Here is a 21,222-nt window from a genome sequence, read left to right on the forward strand (position 1 = left end):
AGCCTTCCTTGTGAGATGTGACTGTTACACCATTAGATGTGCTGTACTCTTGTAACTTGTTTTCATTGTGTGGAGATGTGCCTGTCATGTTATCTGAGATGCTGTTGTCCTGTAACTCATTTCCATTGTATGGTGATGTGACTGTCATGCCATTAGATGTGCTGTTCTCTTGTGTCCCATCACTGTTGTCTTGTGATGTCATGACTATGTCATTTGATCTATCTGGAGACGTGACTGTGATACCATCTGATACAGTACTGTCCTGTTCTTCAAACTTTGCTGACCAGTAGATTTGGTCTGGGAAGAACTGTCTAACTGGACACTTCCGGCCATGTGGTGTGATAAGGTATGGCACTTTATATGTCAAATAGGGTGAACTTGATAAGTGTACTTTATTCTCCAAGGCTTTCCCAAACATATGGCTTTCTAGACCATCATCAACATCAAAATCTCTCCTGGCATCATCTTTCCTGATATTCTTGTCTACTTTGTCTTTAGTATGTAGAACTACATCTGAGTTTACCTTGTCCTTTTTAGTAATGTTAAAGTCAGTAACTAGTTCTTCACTACTAGAAGCTCCACTCTCATTTCTCATATCGACATTAAGCACATTTTCCAAGCTGCTATGTTTTGATAACACTCCATCTGTCATGTCAAAGATTTCATCAAGTTCACCACTGACGGGAGAATTCAGGTTTCCATCACTGCTACTCAAATCTGTCAGAAATCAGAAACACAAAAGTTCTACATTGGTGGACAGTTTTTTCTCAAATAACCAAGAAAACTAAGTTACAAGTTAGCTACTTAGCTAGCTAGATTGATGTTAACAGATAGATTGATGGAAACAGACAGATACACGGACAGATAGGTGGAGATAGACAGCCAGACAGACAGACAAACAGCCAGACAGACAGATGGAAGGATGGACGGACAGACAGACAGACAGAGAGACAGATAGATAGATAGATAGACAGACAGTTAGCAAAGATTGTAGCAACTATATAGTCATTTCCTGCAAGGTTTTCCCACACTTCCTTGCAGAAATCCCCAGAATGGCTCAACACATCTCAACTGCAGTTGGGCTTCTTTACAAATTTCAAAGTTGAATAAGTTACCAAGACGCTGTTGGTATACTTACTGTCATCTACAGATTCTCTATCAGATTGTGGTGGTGGCGGTGGCATACTATGTTCATCCATCAAATATGATATCTCCAGTCTAGAATTACAGGCAGCAAACAGTACAAACTGCATCACTTTCTTCACCTATGTGTACAATGATATATTCCAATATCAATGAAATCATGTATTGATGGGACAACCAGTGGGTAAATCTTGGTAAGTTTCTGGTAATACACAGGGACCAAAAAATAACAAGTCTCAATCACATATTAAAGTTATCCTCATTCAGAAGCTCCAACATCAAAGGAAAGTTTTGTGTTTATCAAATGGAGAGTAAATGGTATCATAGAGACTTGCACACATGATAAGTTTGACATTTGAATTAGACCAGGTTATTCTCTGAAAAATTTGATGGGGTCCTTCAGTTCATACCATACACACATCAACACTGACATCTCTCAAATTTAACTTTTACTTGAGGAATGTCTATCTTCAATTTCTCTTAATTATAACTAACTAATAACTATGATAGACACAGATTGCCACTTCCCCTTGCCTTTACTAACCAGTAACTATAACATAAAAGGAATAAATATTGCTAGTTTTCCTAACATTAGCAAAGTATAGCTAACCAGTTACTATGTTATAATAGGAATGAATATTGCTCGATTCGCTTACCTTTAATAGCTAAGTACAGCTAACTAGTACTAGGTTACAATAGGAATGAATATTGTTAGGTTCACTTACCTTTAATAGCTAAGTACAGCTAACTAGTTACTACGTTATAATAGGAATGAATATTGCTAGGTTTGCTTACCTTTAATAGCTAAGTACAGCTAACTAGTTACTACGTTATAATAGGAATGAATATTGCTAGATTCGCTTACCTTTAATAGCTAAGTACAGCTAACTAGTTACTACGTTATAATAGGAATGAATATTGCTAGGTTCACTTACCTTTAATAGCTAAGTACAGCTAACTAGTTACTACGTTACAATAGGAATGAATATTGCTAGTTTTCCTAACATTAGCTAAGTACAGCTAACTAGTTACTATGTTATAATAGGAATGAATATTGCTAGGTTCGCTTACCTTAGCTAACTCTGTCCGAGATCCACCTCTCAGTATAACAGAACAACCTAGGTGAGTAGCACAACCTTCAAAGAACATCAAAGTCTTGGTACAACCTGTAATAATTATAGAAAGACTGACTTTGGAGCCGATAAATCCTTAGCTATTAATGTCAATGTTGAAGCTATAAAAATATGGTAATTTTACAAAATGTACAAATGTTATTGCTATATAATTCATTCACCATGACTTGGTAATGGTTTGCATATTAGCACTAACAATTAACTGATTAAACTTGTAGCATATACAACCACTGCACATTTGAAATGTGATATTAACTGTTATGAGTGTTACTTTCTGAATGTTCAATTCCTAATCTGTAAGGTATTGTCAGGGTGCTCTCATACAAGTTTGCCAACCCCTTTCACCAAGTCAAATGAGAATGTAGCAACATATCTTATAGTCTACTACTAGGCAATTTTCTTAATCAGCACCTGAGGAAAGGTGTGTTTTTTAAAACAGTGTAATACATAATGCATGCATGACACTAACTCACCGTCCTCCATCTTGAAACTCTGTAGTCGAAATGAATGACAGAAGCCCAGTCTTGGTTTAGTTACTTGTTCTATAGACGGTGTTAAATCTGCTTGTGTCATCCGTGCGACTCTCTGCATCACTTGCTACAAGGTACAAGGTATAAATGGATTAATACTCTTTCTACCTTGGGGTATTTGAAGGTAGACAAAAACTACAAGTTGGGAAAAATATGATGTAAGTCTAGTTTTAGGTTTTAATAGATGGTGACTGTGTTACATCAGCTTGCGTCATCCGTGTGACTCTTTCCATCACATGCTACAAGGTACAAGGTATTAAAATGGTATGTAAATTTATATCTCATGCTCTTCATTGATTGGGCTAGATAATGACAAATGGGTATCTAGGTCACCACAGTTTCCATGGCTACTATGAGAGTATTTGCAATGATTGATGTCATAATATACAATATAATCTATACAGTGCACAGTGACTAATGCACAGTGTTACCATTCCATTGCATTTTAGCAGCCATGTCATTGCTTCTGGTGGTTGACACAAAAAATACAAATCACCGAGATTTATAATGAAATGAAGGATATATAGACTTACTGGTTTGACATTGAGTACAAGAGTAATACCAGCATGGTGTAGGAAATCTTGAGCCAGTCTAGCCACACTCTTCTCTACCAGTAATATCTCTGGCTGTACATTTGCTATCTTAGCTATACAGTTCTTTAGATATTCATGTTCCTACAAAACAGACAGTAGAGTTCATCATTGCAATGTTAGTATATGAGATGTCATAATACAATGTACATGTTTCATCACATCTTTGATAATCACTTACAATTTGTCCATCATTTACAATCATATGGTTTTTAAGGAGATATCTTAGTCTCTAGTCTTCCATTGTCCAGTATCTCTCCTTCCCTGTGTTTCCTTCACTTTGATATTCCAACTTGCCCCGTATCTTCCTTCTCATCCTTATTTTTGTCATCTCCCTTGCTTTCTCCAACTTCCACCAACCATCAACCCTTCTCTTCTTTCCCTTCTCCTCCCTTATCTCCCCTTTTTTTTATCTCTCTACCCTCCCACCTTCCACCCATCCCCTACCTCCCCCTCCCTGTTCCAGCACATTCAGGCACTAACCTATCAGCACCAGTTGCTCCTAATAGAAGACATATTGTCTAGCCCCTTCTTTGCTCTCCCTATCTTCCGTTTCCCTTATCCCTCCCCTTCCCAGCACACTCACCTGTAGGACGAGTGGATCCAAGGAAAACATCTTGTTTTCATTTCCCCTCCCCTCCCTTCCTTATCTTCTCCCTTCCCTGATTACTCTTTCCCTTCCCAGCCACTCACCTGTAGGACAAGTGGATCCAAGGAAGACATTTTGTTTTCAACACGTTGATACTCAATAGCAGCTGTCAGTAGTAGAATCTTAGGATTAATAATGTGAGTTCTCATCTAAAAACATAAATCATATGAAATGGTTTGTATCATAGTTAAGATTATTAAGATTTGTTTTGTACTTAATTACGACATTAAATGATTTCAAAAAATTAGTTCTCAGAAAAGTCAAGTCATCAATTTGTTTGTTTAATTCACCTTTATAAGATAGTATAGTATATTTTTAGATATGTACCTGTGATTACTTGCACTGGTGTGCATACATACCAGTGGTATTTGCACTGTAGTGCGATACCAAAAACACTGCATACCATTATGCAAATGATATGCAAATGAGGGTTGGATAGTTTCTTGTGCATGAAATTGTGGGGTCACACAGAATGATTTTTATATAAATTTGCTGTTTTGCATAAACATTATTATGTACTAAATAATAACAGAACCCTATGCAGTGTGAGCGCCAGTATGGGTACTCAGAGGCACTTGCAAACTTATAATTACTTTTTGTTCCCTCTAAGATAGATGACACTGTCTATCATGATCAAATCAACATTTCAGATTCTGTATTTACATACCTTTTTATGTGCAACATTCTTAGTACAGACGACACCATTCACCATACAACTATCCGTCTTCTGACCACCTGGTACTTTCTTAAACTGGACATATTGTCTTATATCCATATCATCATCATCATGTCGTACATCTGGTTTCACCTATCAATCGACCAATGAAAATTAAGTCTTTATATCTTTACAGCTAAAGTGCTTAAAATCATACAAAAGTTTATGAAACACTCCAAAAACTGATACCAGGATAGATATTTGCTATCAAGTTGAAAACTGTACGCCTGGTTTCACCTGTCAATTGACCAATGAAAATTAAGTATTTATACAGGTGCTTTGTAATCATCCAAGTTTATCAAACACTTAAAGAATTGATGTCAAGTAATTGACCAATCAGCTCATGACAGACTATACTGTATACATGCCAGTATCAACCAATGAGCCTGAGAGCCAGTACTACTTACCAATTCACTTATCTTTCTGACCAATGGTAAGACAATATCAGCCCACGACAGACATAAACCTTCAGCGTTGAGTTGTTGTGTCAGCAATGCCACCAAGTGACTATAGTGGGCAGTACTGGTGAGAACAAGATAAAAACTTATAACAGACAATGTCTATATCATTATTTACCTTCTAAAAAGAAGTTAAAAACGTCATTTTATTTCACATATTAATATAATAATGCATTGATAGTTACACAGCGCCCTCTATAGACACTCACTCTATAGACCTCTACATATATCCTTAAAAATTAGTCTTTGAAATTACCATATGACGTCATTTTCATCGCATATTAATAATTCTAACATTTTTATTGCATAATGAAATATTGTGATCACAGCATCATACAATTATAATCCCAAACACAGATATGTAATGATGACACTACATTTCATACTCTTGATTCCTTGCTCACCCAGAGTACTGTGGGATTAAATCCATAACGTAACAATTTCATCCTGCCAGGTGCCAATTGATACAGTTGTATAAACCAAAGTACATCTTAGTACCCAATGAATGGCCAATTGGTAACAAATGCCAGATGGCATTTACCAGTAATGTGGGGATTCTATGTAAATTAACCCCCCCCCCCCCCCCCCCATACAATTCTTGGTACTTGCAATAGCTTATCATGCTAGAGGGTCAAAATAGAACAAGAAGGTGACGCACACCTATAATAATACATGTGAAGCATGTGGAGCTGAAGTTATGATGTTGACCAAGAAATTGAATGTTTGTTATTTTTATGATGCACCTAGGCAGTAATATTCTATTTCAGGTACTGAGAATTTGACCATCATAACACCAGTGTTGTGTATCTTTGCTGATTGTACTTACAACCTTGCCAGTAAATATACTAATACCCTATTTACCTTAGTCTTTCCATAGCTAGTCGTTCACCACTGTCTTCTCTGAGGTGTTCCATGCAATGCCAGCCTTGAGGAGTTTTTTTAGCTTCAGCCACAGTCACAACTGACAAAGCACCTAGCAATGCAAAAAAGGTAAACATGGGGTGTATCACATATTAGCTCTTTCATCACAGTGATATTCACTAGAAATTCTAAACATAGGCATTTTGAATAAATATGCAACATGTAGTTTGTCGATGGCTAAAGATCACCTGCTTTTAATTTCCTGGAGTAAACCACTTTACTCATACATGTATATCAACATATCAAATAAGAGTAGCCAACAGACAGACATATAGCTAGATAGATAGATAGACAAGAAAGAGGTAGTCTGAGTGCTTACCTTTTAAATCATCTCCCATGCTGGTGGATACTGAAGAATCTTGCTGAAAGTAAATATCCCATGATCCTCCACTGTCTCTTTTGTTATCCCTGACTGTAAAAATGACAAACAAAACAAGATAAGTTAAACATCAAAATCACCAAACGATCAGCTTCAAAGTAAACTTGAAGCACTGCAGTATTACCAATTAAGATAGCTTATCTGACTCTTGCATACCACTGTGTCTAGATGTAGATTTCTTAGGTCTGTAATTGACAGTAGCTTACCTGATTCTAGCATACCACTGTGTCTAGATGTAGATTTCTTAGGTCTGTAATTGACAGTAGCTTATCTGATTCTAGTACACCACTGTGTCTAGATGTAGATTTCTTAGGTCTGTAATTGACAGTAGCTTACCTGATTCTAGCATACCACTGTGTCTAGATGTAGATTTCTTAGGTCTGTAATTGACAGTAGCTTACCTGACTCTAGCATACCACTGTGTCTAGATGTAGATTTCTTAGGTCTGTAATTGACAGTAGCTTACCTGACTCTAGCATACCACTGTGTCTAGATGTAGATTTCTTAGGTCTGTAATTGACAGTAGCTTATCTGACTCTAGCATACCACTGTGTCTAGATGTAGATTTCTTAGGTCTGTAATTGACAGTAGCTTACCTGATTCTAGCATACTACTGTGTCTAGATGTAGATTTCTTAGGTCTGTAATTGACAGTAGCTTATCTGACTCTAGCATACTACTGTGTCTAGATGTAGATTTCTTAGGTCTGTAATTGACAGTAGCTTATCTGACTCTAGCATACTACTGTGTCTAGATGTAGATTTCTTAGGTCTGTAATTGACAGTAGCTTACCTGACTCTAGCATACTACTGTGTCTAGATGTAGATTTCTTAGGTCTGTAATTGACAGTAGCTTATCTGACTCTAGCATACCACTGTGTCTAGATGTAGATTTCTTAGGTCTGTAATTGACAGTAGCTTACCTGACTCTAGCATACCACTGTGTCTAGATGTAGATTTCTTAGGTCTGTAATTGACAGTAGCTTACCTGATTCTAGCATACCACTGTGTCTAGATGTAGATTTCTTAGGTCTGTAATTGACAGTAGCTTACCTGATTCTAGCATACCACTGTGTCTAGATGTAGATTTCTTAGGTCTGTAATTGACAGTAGTTTACCTGACTCCAGCATACCACTATGTCTGGATGTAGATTTCTTAGGTCTGTAATTGACAGTAGCTTACCTGACTCTAGCATACCACTGTGTCTGGATGTAGATTTCTTAGGTCTGTAATTGACAGTAGCTTACCTGACTCTAGCATACCACTGTGTCTGGATGTAGATTTCTTAGGTCTGTAATTGACAGTAGCTTACCTGATTCTAGCATACCACTGTGCCTAGATGTAGATTTCTTAGGTCTGTAATTGACAGTAGCTTACCTGACTCTAGCATACCACTGTGCCTAGATGTAGATTTCTTAGGTCTGTAATTGACAGTAGCTTACCTGATTCTAGCATACCACTATGTCTGGATGTAGATTTCTTAGGTCTGTAATTGACAGTAGTTTACCTGATTCTAGCATACCACTGTGTCTGGATGTAGATTTCTTAGGTCTGTAATTGACAGTAGCTTACCTGATTCTAGCATACCACTGTGTCTGGATGTAGATTTCTTAGGTCTGTAATTGACAGTAGCTTACCTGATTCTAGCATACCACTGTGTCTGGATGTAGATTTCTTAGGTCTGTAATTGACAGTAGCTTACCTGATTCTAGCATACCACTGTGTCTGGATGTAGATTTCTTAGGTCTGTAATTGACAGTAGCTTACCTGATTCTAGCATACCACTGTGTCTGGATGTAGATTTCTTAGGTCTGTAATTGACAGTAGCATACCTGATTCTAGCATACCACTGTGTCTGGATGTAGATTTCTTAGGTCTGTAATTGACAGTAGCTTACCTGATTCTAGCATACCACTGTGTCTGGATGTAGATTTCTTAGGTCTGTAATTGACAGTAGCTTACCTGATTCTAGCATACCACTGTGTCTGGATGTAGATTTCTTAGGTCTGTAATTGACAGTAGCTTACCTGATTCTAGCATACCACTGTGTCTGGATGTAGATTTCTTAGGTCTGTAATTGACAGTAGCTTACCTGATTCTAGCATACCACTGTGTCTGGATGTAGATTTCTTAGGTCTGTAATTGACAGTAGCTTACCTGATTCTAGCATACCACTGTGTCTGGATGTAGATTTCTTAGGTCTGTAATTGACAGTAGCTTACCTGATTCTAGCATACCACTGTGTCTGGATGTAGATTTCTTAGGTCTGTAATTGACAGTAGCATACCTGATTCTAGCATACCACTGTGTCTGGATGTAGATTTCTTAGGTCTGTAATTGACAGTAGCTTACCTGATTCTAGCATACCACTGTGTCTGGATGTAGATTTCTTAGGTCTGTAATTGACAATAGCTTACCTGACTCTAGTATACCATTATGTCTGGATGTAGATTTCTTAGGTCTGTAATTGACAATAGCTTACCTGATTCTAGCATACCACTGTGTCTGGATGTAGATTTCTTAGGTCTGTAATTGACAGTAGCTTACCTGATTCTAGCATACCACTGTGTCTGGATGTAGATTTCTTAGGTCTGTAATTGACAGTAGCTTACCTGATTCTAGCATACCACTGTGTCTGGATGTAGATTTCTTAGGTCTGTAATTGACAGTAGCTTACCTGATTCTAGCATACCACTGTGTCTAGATGTAGATTTCTTAGGTCTGTAATTGACAGTAGCTTACCTGACTCTAGCATACCACTGTGTCCTGATGTAGATTTCTTAGGTCTGTAATTGACAGTAGCTTACCTGACTCTAGCATACCACTGTGTCCTGATGTAGATTTCTTAGGTCTGTAATTGACAGTAGCTTACCTGACTCTAGCATACCACTGTTTTCTAGATGTAGATTTCTTATATATATAGGTCTGTAATTGACAGTAGTTTACCTGACTCTAGCATACCACTATGTCTGGATGTAGATTTCTTAGGTCTGTAATTGACAGTAGCTTGTTGTACATCAAGTGAGAATTGTGATGTTTCACTTTCTTTGGTGGTAGTGGAAGAATCACTCCCAAGACGAGCCCTCATACTACCCTCTGCAAACAAAACACAAAGCCATATACTATCCATGAATACACAGCTACCTTCACCACACATTGCAGAAATACAATACAACCTGCAGAAAACAAACAGTTCTTAAATTATTTTCATTTTAAACAATTTGCCCTTTCTTAAACCATGTCAACAGCAGTATGCACTGTATGTGAATGGCACCAGTCACTTATAACCAGCACTAAAAATGCAACCCTTAAAGGTTTTACCATGTCATAGTTGATTTTGAGTATGCCTCTATCTGAAGACTGTGATTGACAGCATTTGATATTCACACTCTTCATAAGTATTAATGTACATACAAATATCAACGACTGACCAGCACACCTTTGAGGCTGGGGAGCACCCTGATAATAAATGTTTGTTTACCATCTGCCTCGTCATCTTCTGAACTATTGCCTTTTTCTTGTAGATCGATCTCCTTAAACCAAGTCGGTTCCCAGTAATCTTCAATAGATACAGTATCATCGTCTGAGACAGAGTAGTTTTCTAACTCTTCCCTGGCAGTCTGTACAAACACATCAATATCAAATTATATCATTCTCATACAATCAAGCTATCAATCATAAATTACATAAATCAAATTATATCACCATATTCTCAGAGCAATAGATTTGCATATTGCATTTATCAATGGAAAGCTTTATATTCAACAACATCTGAAAATATTTATGGAAAACGAAAGTGACATACAGTGCACATCTTTCTGTCTAGCTATGTCTGTGAAAATAAGACTTAAAGTTTGTGGTTAAACTTACCTTTCCTGGTCTATAGAGGGCATACTCATCTCTGAATATCCGGTCTGTTCCAAGTACACTTTCTAACAACATGGCATCCACCAATGCTTGACCAATAGCAATGCCCTGATATCTGTAAAACACACGCAATATTTGGCTGTATTCTGGAAATAGATGTCTCAGTTTCCTTCCCTATTTGTATTACAATACACTCATACTTTGTGATAGGATTTGGGGTTGTAGGTGGTTATAAGTGTTTAGCTCATCTGCCTCTTACCACTACAGTCTGGGATAGTTTGATCCTGTCCATGCAGAGTAGACAAGCGGTTTGGTTAACATCCACTTGACCTGTTTCACCCAAATGAACAATGCAGGTGTTCACACTGTACTCAGATCTGTACTCTGGTTTCATTCTGCTTCAACACTACGGTACTTGGAGTATTGAATTTGGATTTAATAGTATATATTAAATTATCATATACATAGACCCTCATATTATTGTTATATATATATCATGTTCTTAAAAATAAAGGAATATATGCAACATGACTGTACACATGATTCATACACTGTTATAATTGTCATTATACCATGCAAGATCCAAGTTGAACAAAAAATATGGAATCATATACTCTGGTTGTTCTACGTCACAACAACGCACGTCTATATCACTGGTTTTGCTGTGTTAGAAATATGAGTCAAATTGTTCAAAACTGTCATTACTTTCCTTGATTTTTCTTTGATATTACTGGCACTGGTATAATTATGTTATTCTCCAATATTTTTCTTCATTCAGTCAGAAAATACTCATGACCTAAAGGTTATCACTACAAGTCACTAGATGAGTAGTGACAAAGGCCCCTTAGGTCAAGAGTAATTTCCTTGGCTGAACAAAGAAAAATATTGGAGAATAACATCTAATTATTTTGTCATAAGGAATATCATTTTATAAAAATATATCATAGTTCTGTAGTCCTTGGTATGATTAGAAGTAGTTTGATTGTTGTTGTTTACACTAAGTGTATATGGCATATGTTGATTGTAATAAATGTAATAATAGTCTAATTCTATACGTTATAACAGGACTATAGTCAAGCTTACAACTATCTCATTATCAGGAAATCAAAGAAGGACACAGACTGAAATTTAATATATTTCTATTTGCTTTAAAGGGGAACAAGCTGAGTTTATTCATATTTGGGTATAATTGTTGCTGCATATTTTAAAGATACTTGCAGTATTATACGTACTGAAGCATGCTTAACCATCTTGCAATTGACTGAACTCAAACCAGGAATCAAGATATAACCATCTACGTGATCCAATGATGTAAGTTATCATAAATTATTGTAGGTATCAAAACATATTAAGCAAATTCCTACTATGTATTCAACTGTTCTAACAAAGCAAGAAGAGAATCATAAGACAAGCATCAACATTAATGTTACACTGCAATCTGACATTTTTACTTGAGTAAACAGCTTATAAACTCAGCTTGTGTCCTTTTAATTTATAGTGTATTTAAGATCATATAAAACAGACTTTGTACATGTATAGAATACTTCAGGTGTGTAGAATAAATTGACTTCACACCATGCCATGCTTCAGTTATTATGCAAGCAACTGAATAGTGCAGCTTTGTTGTACAGATAACCTTTGACCTGTTGGGATATGTTGACTGCATTGTTCAATTCCTAGAAGAACATTCAGTCCCACAATTCTTTGCAGTGTGAGGTCTGCCATAGAGGAGCCCCTAGGTTGATGAAATATCTATGATCAGAATTCAATGTATTTACTTGTAATAATGGAATGGAACTTTAAGATAAATAATGGTATTAATTTAGAACTCACTAGGGAGTTAAATGTACTGACTTAGTAGTACACCTACTTGTTAAGTTCATACAACCTAACAACATGGCTGTGTCCGTTGAATCTAAAATTTTGGATGAAGTTGGTGAAGAATTCCTATGTTGTACAATCTGTCTGGATCAGTTTAAGGATCCTAAAAGTCTACCATGTCTGCATACATTCTGTGAGAGTTGCTTAGAGACACTTTATAAGAAGAAAGGGTCCCTGGAATGTCCCTCATGCAGAAATGTATATCCTCTCCCAATTGGAGGCGTGTCAAAACTGACGACTAATTTCTTCATGAACAATCTGATTGAAATCTATCACAGACTACTGGAGTCATCTAAGGGTGGTCCAATCCAGTGTGATGGATGCGAAGAGAATACAGCCACTCACAGGTGTGTACAATGTCAAGATTATCTTTGTAGAAGTTGTATGAAAGTACATAAAAAATTGTCAATGACAAAGTCACATCAACTTCTCACCATTGAAGAATATAGAACAACAGAGTTAACCAGACCAATAGTTCAACAAACAGAGTGCTGCAGTATCCATCCTAAGAATGAGATTGAATTCTACTGTGAAACTTGTCAGGTACCTGTCTGTACAGCCTGTACTATAGTCAATCACCGTATACCAGAACATTGCCACAGAGACTTGAAAGATGTGGCAGATGAATATCAGAAACAATTGAAAGACATGGTTGACAAATTGAAAGTAAAAGAACAGGAAGCAGAGAAGAGTAAAACTCTAGCTAAGATGACACACACTCATTTGAAAGATAAGTGGAAAGGTGAGGAGGTCAAAGTGAAAATAACGGCAGATGAGAAAATGAAGAAAGTGAGTACGAAAGCAGATGAAGAAACAAAAAAGATGACGATGACAGCAAACAGGGAAGAGACGGAAGTGAGAATGAAAGAAGATGAAGAAGTCAAGAAGTTGAGAATGAAATTTGAAGAAGATGTGAGGAAATTGAAAATGAGAGCAAATGAAGAAGTGACGACATTAAAAATGAGAGCGCAACGAGAGGAAAAGTGTCTCACAATGAAAGCTGAAGAAACCATTAGCAAAATGGAGGAAGAGAAAAAGAGATTGGTAGATGAGTTGAACAGAGACTATGGAATGAAAATAAAAAGTGCAGCAGTGGACATTGATGAGTTGGAATTAAAACATGGTAACATTAAGAGTACATGCAGTTATATAGAAATGCTGATGCATCATGGGAATGCTGTTCAACTTCTGTCTACCAAGAAAGAAGCTACAGATCGTATCCAACACCTCATCACCATGGAAACCAAACCACTGCCACAGGAGGGAATGGCAGAATTCCATCCTAGTACTGATCTTGTTGAACAAGGAATTCTGGGATTTCTGAGATATGATGTCTGTATGTCACACTGTACAATTGAAAACATTCCTAAACAACTCCTGAAAGGTGACTCAGAAAACCTACTAATCACAACCAGAGATTCTAAAGGAAAACAAGTCATACCCAGTCTAGAAGTCAAAGCCAAAGTCAAGAAACCTAATGGATCATGGGAAGACATCCAATTAACAGATAACAGTGATGGTACACACAGAGTGACAATGCATGGACAGATGGTTGGTAAATATCACGTTGCCATGACAATAGGAGATCAAGAAATACCAGGCAGTCCTGTCATCATTCCTGTCATCAAAGGATTGGTGAAGACTATTGGCAGTCAAGGAAGTGGGGAAGGACAGTACAATGATCCCTGGAGTGTTGCTATTAACAGAGACAGAGACATTGTCACAGCAGACAGGGGGAACAACAGATTACAAGTAACAACCAGAGATGGAAGATTTAAGAAAATCTTAACATTTACACAATTTAAGAACAGTTACAGACCATGTGACATTGCTGTATCAAGTGATAATACATACTACAGTGTAGATGATAGTAACAAACAAATAGTAGTTAGTAGTGAGAATGGAAATATCATCAGATGCTTTGGACAAAATGAACTGAAAAACCCCTATGGTGTAGCTATCAGTCCTGTAGATGGTAGAGTTTATGTCACAGACTATGGTGGGTATTGTGTTAGGATGTACACACAGTATGGCAAGTATATTGGGTCATTTGGGTCAAAGGGCAAAGGTAAATGTCAATTCAATTACCCCAAATGCCTAGCTGTAGACAGCACAGGATGGGTATTTGTAGTAGATGGTGAAAATCATAACATCCAGGTGTTTACACCAGATGGCAAATATTTGTTTAGTTTTGGTTGCCATGGTAAAGGGGGTGGTCAGCTGAATTCCCCACGAGGGGTGGCCACTGAGAATGATAGATATGTGTATGTGAGTGATGAGCATAGAGTACAGAAGTTTGACATCACTGGTCAGTTTGTGTGTCGTATTGATAGTGATAAGGATGGGTTGAAATGTCCCTATGGTATAGCATTGACAGATGATGTCCCTTGCAGGATTGTTGTCGCTGACAGGGACAACTGCTGCATCAAAGTGTTTGTACAGTAATAACACAAAAAAGACAGTGTGTACAGAAATTGTACTACACGTGTAAACTGACTGAGATAAAAAATATTGACAGATGGTGTACCTTGCAGTGTAACTACGGCAACCACTGCATCAAAGTGTTTACAGTACAGTAATACCATGACAAAATAGGTATGTAAAGCAAAGGTCAAAAAATTGGCAAAGTGCTCGATTAAGTGCTCGATTGAGCACTTTGCCAAAAAAATGACAAACTGTGCATCAAACTGCTCGATAAAGTGCTTGATTGAGCAGTTTGCTAAAAACAGCAAAGTGCACATACAAATGTATGGTGCCTCCAATAACATGGATGGGAGATATCTTTTCAAGTCAAATTCCCATGCGATATTACAACTGTAATGGGAAACTCACCATATGTTAGACAATTTATGAAATAAAATACATTATACGATGAATAACCAATGTCTGAACTTGTATCCCAATTAGACACATTAAAGATCCATCGAAGTAGGTTATAAGCTAATATAATAATTACTGGTGGATAATCTTTGCAGTTTCTGAAAAAAATCTCTTTTCTCCTCCAAGAATGAATGTGAATTCATTCAATTGTGACTAATCAATGAATTTAATATTCTGATCGGCTTCTGAACATTATCAAGTATCAAGTAGAATCATAAGGAGATCCAGAAAAATCATAACTAGAACTTTTTGAGTAACTGTTCCTCAATTACCTGTAGAGAAACATGTACAACTTTAGTGGTGGCAAAACCCACCATTGTCTATGTTAAAACCAATGGTAACTCCTTATTTATTTGTACATGCTATTAAAGTGTTGGGAGTTTTATCCCTTTGTATCAACCAATATAGCCCAAAGACTTGGCTACTCAGCTTGACATTGTCACTTGCCAGGAAAGCCAGTATGTTGTGTCAGGTAGCCAAGTCTCTGGGCTCTAAACCATAGACAGTGGTGGGGGAACTCTATATTGTTTATGTTATAACCAACACTACAATCCACTCTATTAGTATGCTACAACAATTTTATCTCTTAGCAGTTTTATCTCTTTAAATCAATCACAAACTAACAATACAGCTTCATTAGTATGTTGTGCCAGGTAGCCAAGTCTGTGTGTTATAACCAACAATATAAACCTTATATATAGATTTACCTGTTAGCAGCTTTATCACTGTGAATCAACCAATCAACCAACTCACTACCAACGATACACTCGATATAAGTACGCAGACGGTAGCGATGATTTTGAAACTGTATTCCATTATGAGGGTGTTGAATTTGTAACCATATCTCTCTCAGCTGGGCTGAATCCTAAAAGAAAAGAACAAAAAAATATAATTAATTCAAGATCTTGTTTGAAGTTTTCATATTATATTGGATAGTATTATAACCCTTTTCATCAAAAGTTGAAAATCTGTCATTTGAATTCCAAAGTTTTCTCGTTTTCTTTCCTAAATTTTACAACCATTTTACATGCAAATCTCGACAGAAGTTTTTAAATTCAAATCTCGTCATTAAGTTTAATTTGTTTTACTATACTATGGTTTTAAAGGGAGACAGGTAAAATATGGTGTCAAATCACATTCACTGAATGTTCATGTGATGAACTTTGTAATATATTTGAAAATATTTTACCTTCAAAATATTCATTGAATTGTTAATTTTACTATAGTCTGGAGTTTTAAAGGATGTGTGAATTTTCTTTTACATCTAATTCATTTACTAATATATGACAATGAGTACTTTGATGATTATACCATGCATGAGCCAAGGTTAACAACACTGGTCGTTTTATGTCATGACAACATGCGTCTATGTAATGATAACGCATGTCTATGTCACTGGTTCTGCTTTGTTCTAAATATCAGTCAAAATGTTCAGAATTGCCATTACTTTCCCCGCTTTTTCTTTGATATTACTTGTGCTGGAATAATGATGTTATTCTCCAATATTTTTCTTCATTCAGCCGAAAAAATACTTGTGACCTAAGTATATTTCGCTTGTCCAGTGATGTGAACATAGTGAATAAATCATTTCTCAGCATCTAATGAAATCCTTCCACCACTAATCATTAGAGATTCCTCATTCTGGAAAATTAGATTCTAATTCTATGAACATTTAGTAGATGTGCCCTTCAACTGTCTTTAATTCAATAAATGTACAAGAAATTCCAAAATTTAATTGTATTGTCATTCTTGTAATGTATTAAATTTTATGGAGAGAGAGAGAGAGAGAGAGAGAGAGAGAGAGAGAGAGAGAGAGAGAGAGAGAGAGAGAGAGAGAGAGAGAGAGAGAGAGAGAGAGAGAGAGACAGAGAGAGAGAGACAGAGAGAGAGAGACACAGAGAGAGAGAGACAGACAGAGACAGAGTGACAGAGACAGAGACAGAGACAGAGAGCAAGAGAAAGAGACCGGGACAGCGAGAGAGACAGACAGAGACAGAGAGAGAGAACGAGACATAAACAAAAACAGAGACAGACAGACAGACAGACAGTAGTGTAGGGAAGGGACGTGATCCATGGTTCATAATTTGATATCTCTAATTTATCAATACCTGAATCAAGAGTTTTCTCTCTGCTTCTGCTGTGACAGTATGTTTCCTTTGGTAATCTATCATAGGTGTTATAGCTATCTCAAATGGATTTGGTCCACCACTAGGTGAGTCAAGACTAGCACTGCTATGTGTTCTAGTGAGAAGAGAGACAGATACATAACATTAGTCAAATATGTTAATAATTGCTGTGTTGCCTTAGTGGAACAACAATGCAGAGTCACTCAATAATGCCAGTATAGACACCAAAATGCTCACTAAATAATGGTATAGATAAACAAAATTATGGTACGCTTTCATTTGATTCTCACCTCCAGTTTTAGTCTCTATGCAACTGTAATAGGTCAGCATGAAGAAAGTTAGACATCAACCATAGGCCCTCTAAGTTGGTGAAGGGTCTATGCATCAACTGACGTGATCATGTGACTCTGGTGGGACGTCATTGTAGAGTCAATCAATATTGCCACTATAGACAGTTTAGTTTTGCGAAGTTTCACTTTTATATATTTTGACAAAAGAGTTTATTCTACAGTGCATACTTGACATGTGGTTTACAACCTACAGGAGTAATGTAGTTGTTGATTTGTGTAAGTGTCATAAAATGCCTTATTTATCAAAACTGATTTTTTTTTTCTGTTTTAGACTGATAAGCTATGTCAATACTGTCAAAGAAATGTTCAAATGCCAGTCACTGATAAACTATTACATGGACTGGAGCAAACCTTTGATAGACGAGCTGAGTTTATATATTTGTGGGTTGTAATTTTAATGGCTCAGCTGCTATACGCCATTGACACAAAATGTGAATCAGCTGTTACAGAAAATGCATTCTTTGAACAGAAAATACAGGATTTATTTCTGGTCAATTCTACATCCTGAGAATACATATCTATGTCACTGGTTCTTTGGTACTGAATTACATTCAATAGTTTTAGTTTATGTGTATCACAGTTAAAATGGCACAAACTGAGTTTTGAGCTTTATACTCAAGTGAAAACACTTAAAAAACTTTGATTAAACTATTCAAGTATAATGTTGATGTCAATGCATACCTTCTGGCATTGTTAGAACTGTTGATTCCATAGTAGTGAGTTCCGTAACATTTTTTTTGATATGTATAAAAAATTACGTCATCAGATCGTTTATAACTTATATCCTAATACCAGGTTTGAGTTCAGTGAAATGTAAGTGATGGTTAAATATACATCAGTGAGTAGAATACTGCGAGTACCTTTTAATATGCAGAAAATATTGCATCCCAAAAATGAATAAACCCAGTTTGTTCCCCTTTAACTGAAAGTTTTAATTATTCATTCTAACCTTGTTCTTGTGAAGTCTTCCTCTTTGAACAGAGTACCTCTCTTTCTAAGAGATGGCGTAAATGCAGGATCAGTTGACATGTCTTCTACACAACTCAAGTCTTCTTGTAAAGCCTTCAGTGTGCCATCAGCTGACTGAGCATAACTTAGAACCACTTTACAACAATATGTGCACACTCTTAGATTACCTGTGAAAATAATAACCATTTAAGACTTACAAAAATATCTGACTTACCAGAATATCTGACTAACTAGAATATCTGACTATTAAACAAGAATATCTGACTTACCAGAATATCTGACTTATCAGAATATCTGACTTACCAGAATATCTGACTAACTAGAATATCTGACTATTAAACAAGAATATCTGACTTACCAGAATATCTGACTTATCAGAATATCTGACTTACCAGAATATCTGACTAACCAGAATATCTGACTTATCAGATAATCTGACTAACTAGAATATCTGACTTTAATACCAGAATATCTGACTTACCAGAATATCTGACTTACCAGAATATCTGACTAACTAGAATATCTGACTAACTAGAATATCTGACTTACCAGAATGACTTACCAGAATATCTGACTAGAATATCTGACTTACCAGAATATCTGACTAACTAGAATATCTGACTTAACAGAATATCTGACTTATCAGATTATCTGACTGACTAGAATATGACTTACCAGAATATCTGACTTATCAGATTATCTTACTAACTAGAATATCTGACTTACCAGAATATCTGACTTACCAGAATATCTGACTTACCAGAATATCTGACTAACTAGAATATCTGACATCAGAATACTTGACTTAATACCAGAATATCTGACTTGTCTGAATATCTGACTTCAAATATCTGACTTGCAAGAATATCTGACATATCAGCATATTTGAGTCATCAGAATATCTGACTTTAATACCAGAATATTTGAGTGTCATCAGAATATCTAACTTACCAGATATCTGACTTATGAGAATACTGACTTACCAGTCAGACAGAGCAATGTAATGCTTACCTGAATATCCCATAAATTTTCCAGGAACTTCTTGATTACAACATCGACTACAGAATATCTGACCACAGACCCTACAATGATGTCTTCTTCTAAATGTAGTAAATTTATCACCACAGTCATAGCACTCCTTACAGTTACTATCTGGCATCCAGTATTGTTTGAAGTCTATATCCCTGTACACCTAAACCATTATGATAAGACAAAAGGAGTAAACACGAAATTTCTGTCTGGTATATATATATTAGATTTACATTGCATTAATTTTGGATCAGAGGCTCACTAAGTATGTTAGAAGCAGCATCGGCAGAAAAATGAAATTTTTTTTTCTCGACTTTCATTAAATTATAAAGTTAAACATAAAATTACTGTCTGCCTGGCATCTGCTTAAAAATGTCCAGACAGACATAGAGTAAACTGTCATGTCAACATTGATTTGAGATAGTAATGAACACAACTTGCTACATTTGTAAGCTATATAGTAACTGCCTCAGTGCCTGACAATACTGTTTAGTAACTCTCTCAGCTATATAGTAACTGCCTTAATGCCTGACAATACTGCTTAGTAACTCTCTCAGCTATATAGTAACTGCCCCAATGCCTGACAATACTGTTTAGTAACTCTCTCAGCTATACAGTAACTGCCTCAGTACCTGACAATACTGCTAAATAACTCTCTGAGCTATATAGCAACTGCCTCAGTGCCTGACAATACTGTTTAGTAACTGTCTCAGCTATATAGTAACTGCCTCAGTGCCTGACAACACTGCTTAGTAATTCTCTCAGCTAGTTACTAACTGACATTTATTGCCAGTCATTTCCTCTATTATTTGTCATATTCCTTGATTCTTATCAATTTTTTTCTCTCACAGCAGTTTTGAGACCTCATCTTCGTTTACAGTGAATACAGAGTACATATTAATCTTGTACAGTTTCACAATGAGACTCACTCATTCAAACGAAAGCTGTAGTACAGTACATATAAATTCTACATTGCAGTGACCAAAGACAATAGACAGCTTTTGAAAAGCGTATGATTTTGTAATGATGGATCAATGATTTGAATGACTATGGAATATCTAGAAATTAAATATTCATAAAGTATCTGAAATCTTGTGGCAAAAAAACCCCAATATCTAAATCATGCTTCAGCTTACCTGACTTCTACCATCCACTAGATTACTAAGTCTCTTTAAAACAGTTGACAAAGTTCTATTAGGTCCTCTAGGAGTTTCACCCTGGCTTTCACTACTACTAGTACGTTTTCTGTCATAACCACTTGTATCAAAGTGTAGTTGTTTTGGTCTTGTTGGTATGTCTTGCTGTGTTGGTGACAGAGGATGAGATTGAGACTTTCTTTTAGTATCTGGGGAAGGTTCATCTTCAGATCCTGACACTACATTATGAAGTTGGACTTCCCTTGATTCTGTAACAAGATGATAAATTGATGAATGTATATTATGAAATATGTATCAATGTGTAGCAAATTAGTATTCCTCTTACAATATACATTTGGCAATCAAAATTGAAACACAGAGAACCATCAAACAATAACATTATTGTCTGTGCTCTGCACTCAAGCTCTTTTTGAACAGAACATTCTGAGGTACTAGCTGTACATGTA

General features: G+C 36.3%; 2 protein-coding genes across 2 annotated transcripts in view; one reads left to right on the top strand and one right to left on the bottom strand.

The window, feature by feature from the left end:
• Positions 1-21,222, bottom strand: part of LOC144451043 (1-phosphatidylinositol 3-phosphate 5-kinase-like) — a 46,028-nt gene that overhangs the window by 24,124 nt on the left and 682 nt on the right. Inside the window, exons 2-19 of the mRNA XM_078141801.1 lie at positions 20,756-21,024; positions 19,602-19,782; positions 18,571-18,757; positions 17,254-17,386; positions 15,853-16,010; positions 10,388-10,499; positions 9,999-10,137; positions 9,482-9,613; positions 6,459-6,551; positions 6,080-6,191; positions 5,168-5,282; positions 4,713-4,853; positions 4,090-4,194; positions 3,340-3,480; positions 2,750-2,873; positions 2,215-2,309; positions 1,135-1,265; positions 254-707 (exon numbers count right to left, since the gene is read on the bottom strand). Coding sequence (XP_077997927.1) covers positions 254-707; positions 1,135-1,265; positions 2,215-2,309; positions 2,750-2,873; positions 3,340-3,480; positions 4,090-4,194; positions 4,713-4,853; positions 5,168-5,282; positions 6,080-6,191; positions 6,459-6,551; positions 9,482-9,613; positions 9,999-10,137; positions 10,388-10,499; positions 15,853-16,010; positions 17,254-17,386; positions 18,571-18,757; positions 19,602-19,782; positions 20,756-21,024 — 2,822 coding nt within the window. The remainder of the gene's footprint in view (positions 1-253; positions 708-1,134; positions 1,266-2,214; positions 2,310-2,749; positions 2,874-3,339; positions 3,481-4,089; positions 4,195-4,712; positions 4,854-5,167; positions 5,283-6,079; positions 6,192-6,458; positions 6,552-9,481; positions 9,614-9,998; positions 10,138-10,387; positions 10,500-15,852; positions 16,011-17,253; positions 17,387-18,570; positions 18,758-19,601; positions 19,783-20,755; positions 21,025-21,222) is intronic.
• Positions 12,281-14,843, top strand: LOC144450438 (E3 ubiquitin-protein ligase TRIM45-like). The gene is made up of 2 exons (XM_078141039.1): positions 12,281-12,999; positions 13,231-14,843. The coding sequence occupies exons 1-2, from the start codon at positions 12,281-12,283 to the stop codon at positions 14,708-14,710; spliced, it is 2,199 nt and encodes a 732-aa protein (XP_077997165.1). The 3' UTR covers positions 14,711-14,843.

This window comes from Glandiceps talaboti, chromosome 20 (genome assembly GCF_964340395.1).
Source record: "Glandiceps talaboti chromosome 20, keGlaTala1.1, whole genome shotgun sequence".
Lineage (NCBI taxonomy): Eukaryota > Metazoa > Hemichordata > Enteropneusta > Spengelidae > Glandiceps > Glandiceps talaboti.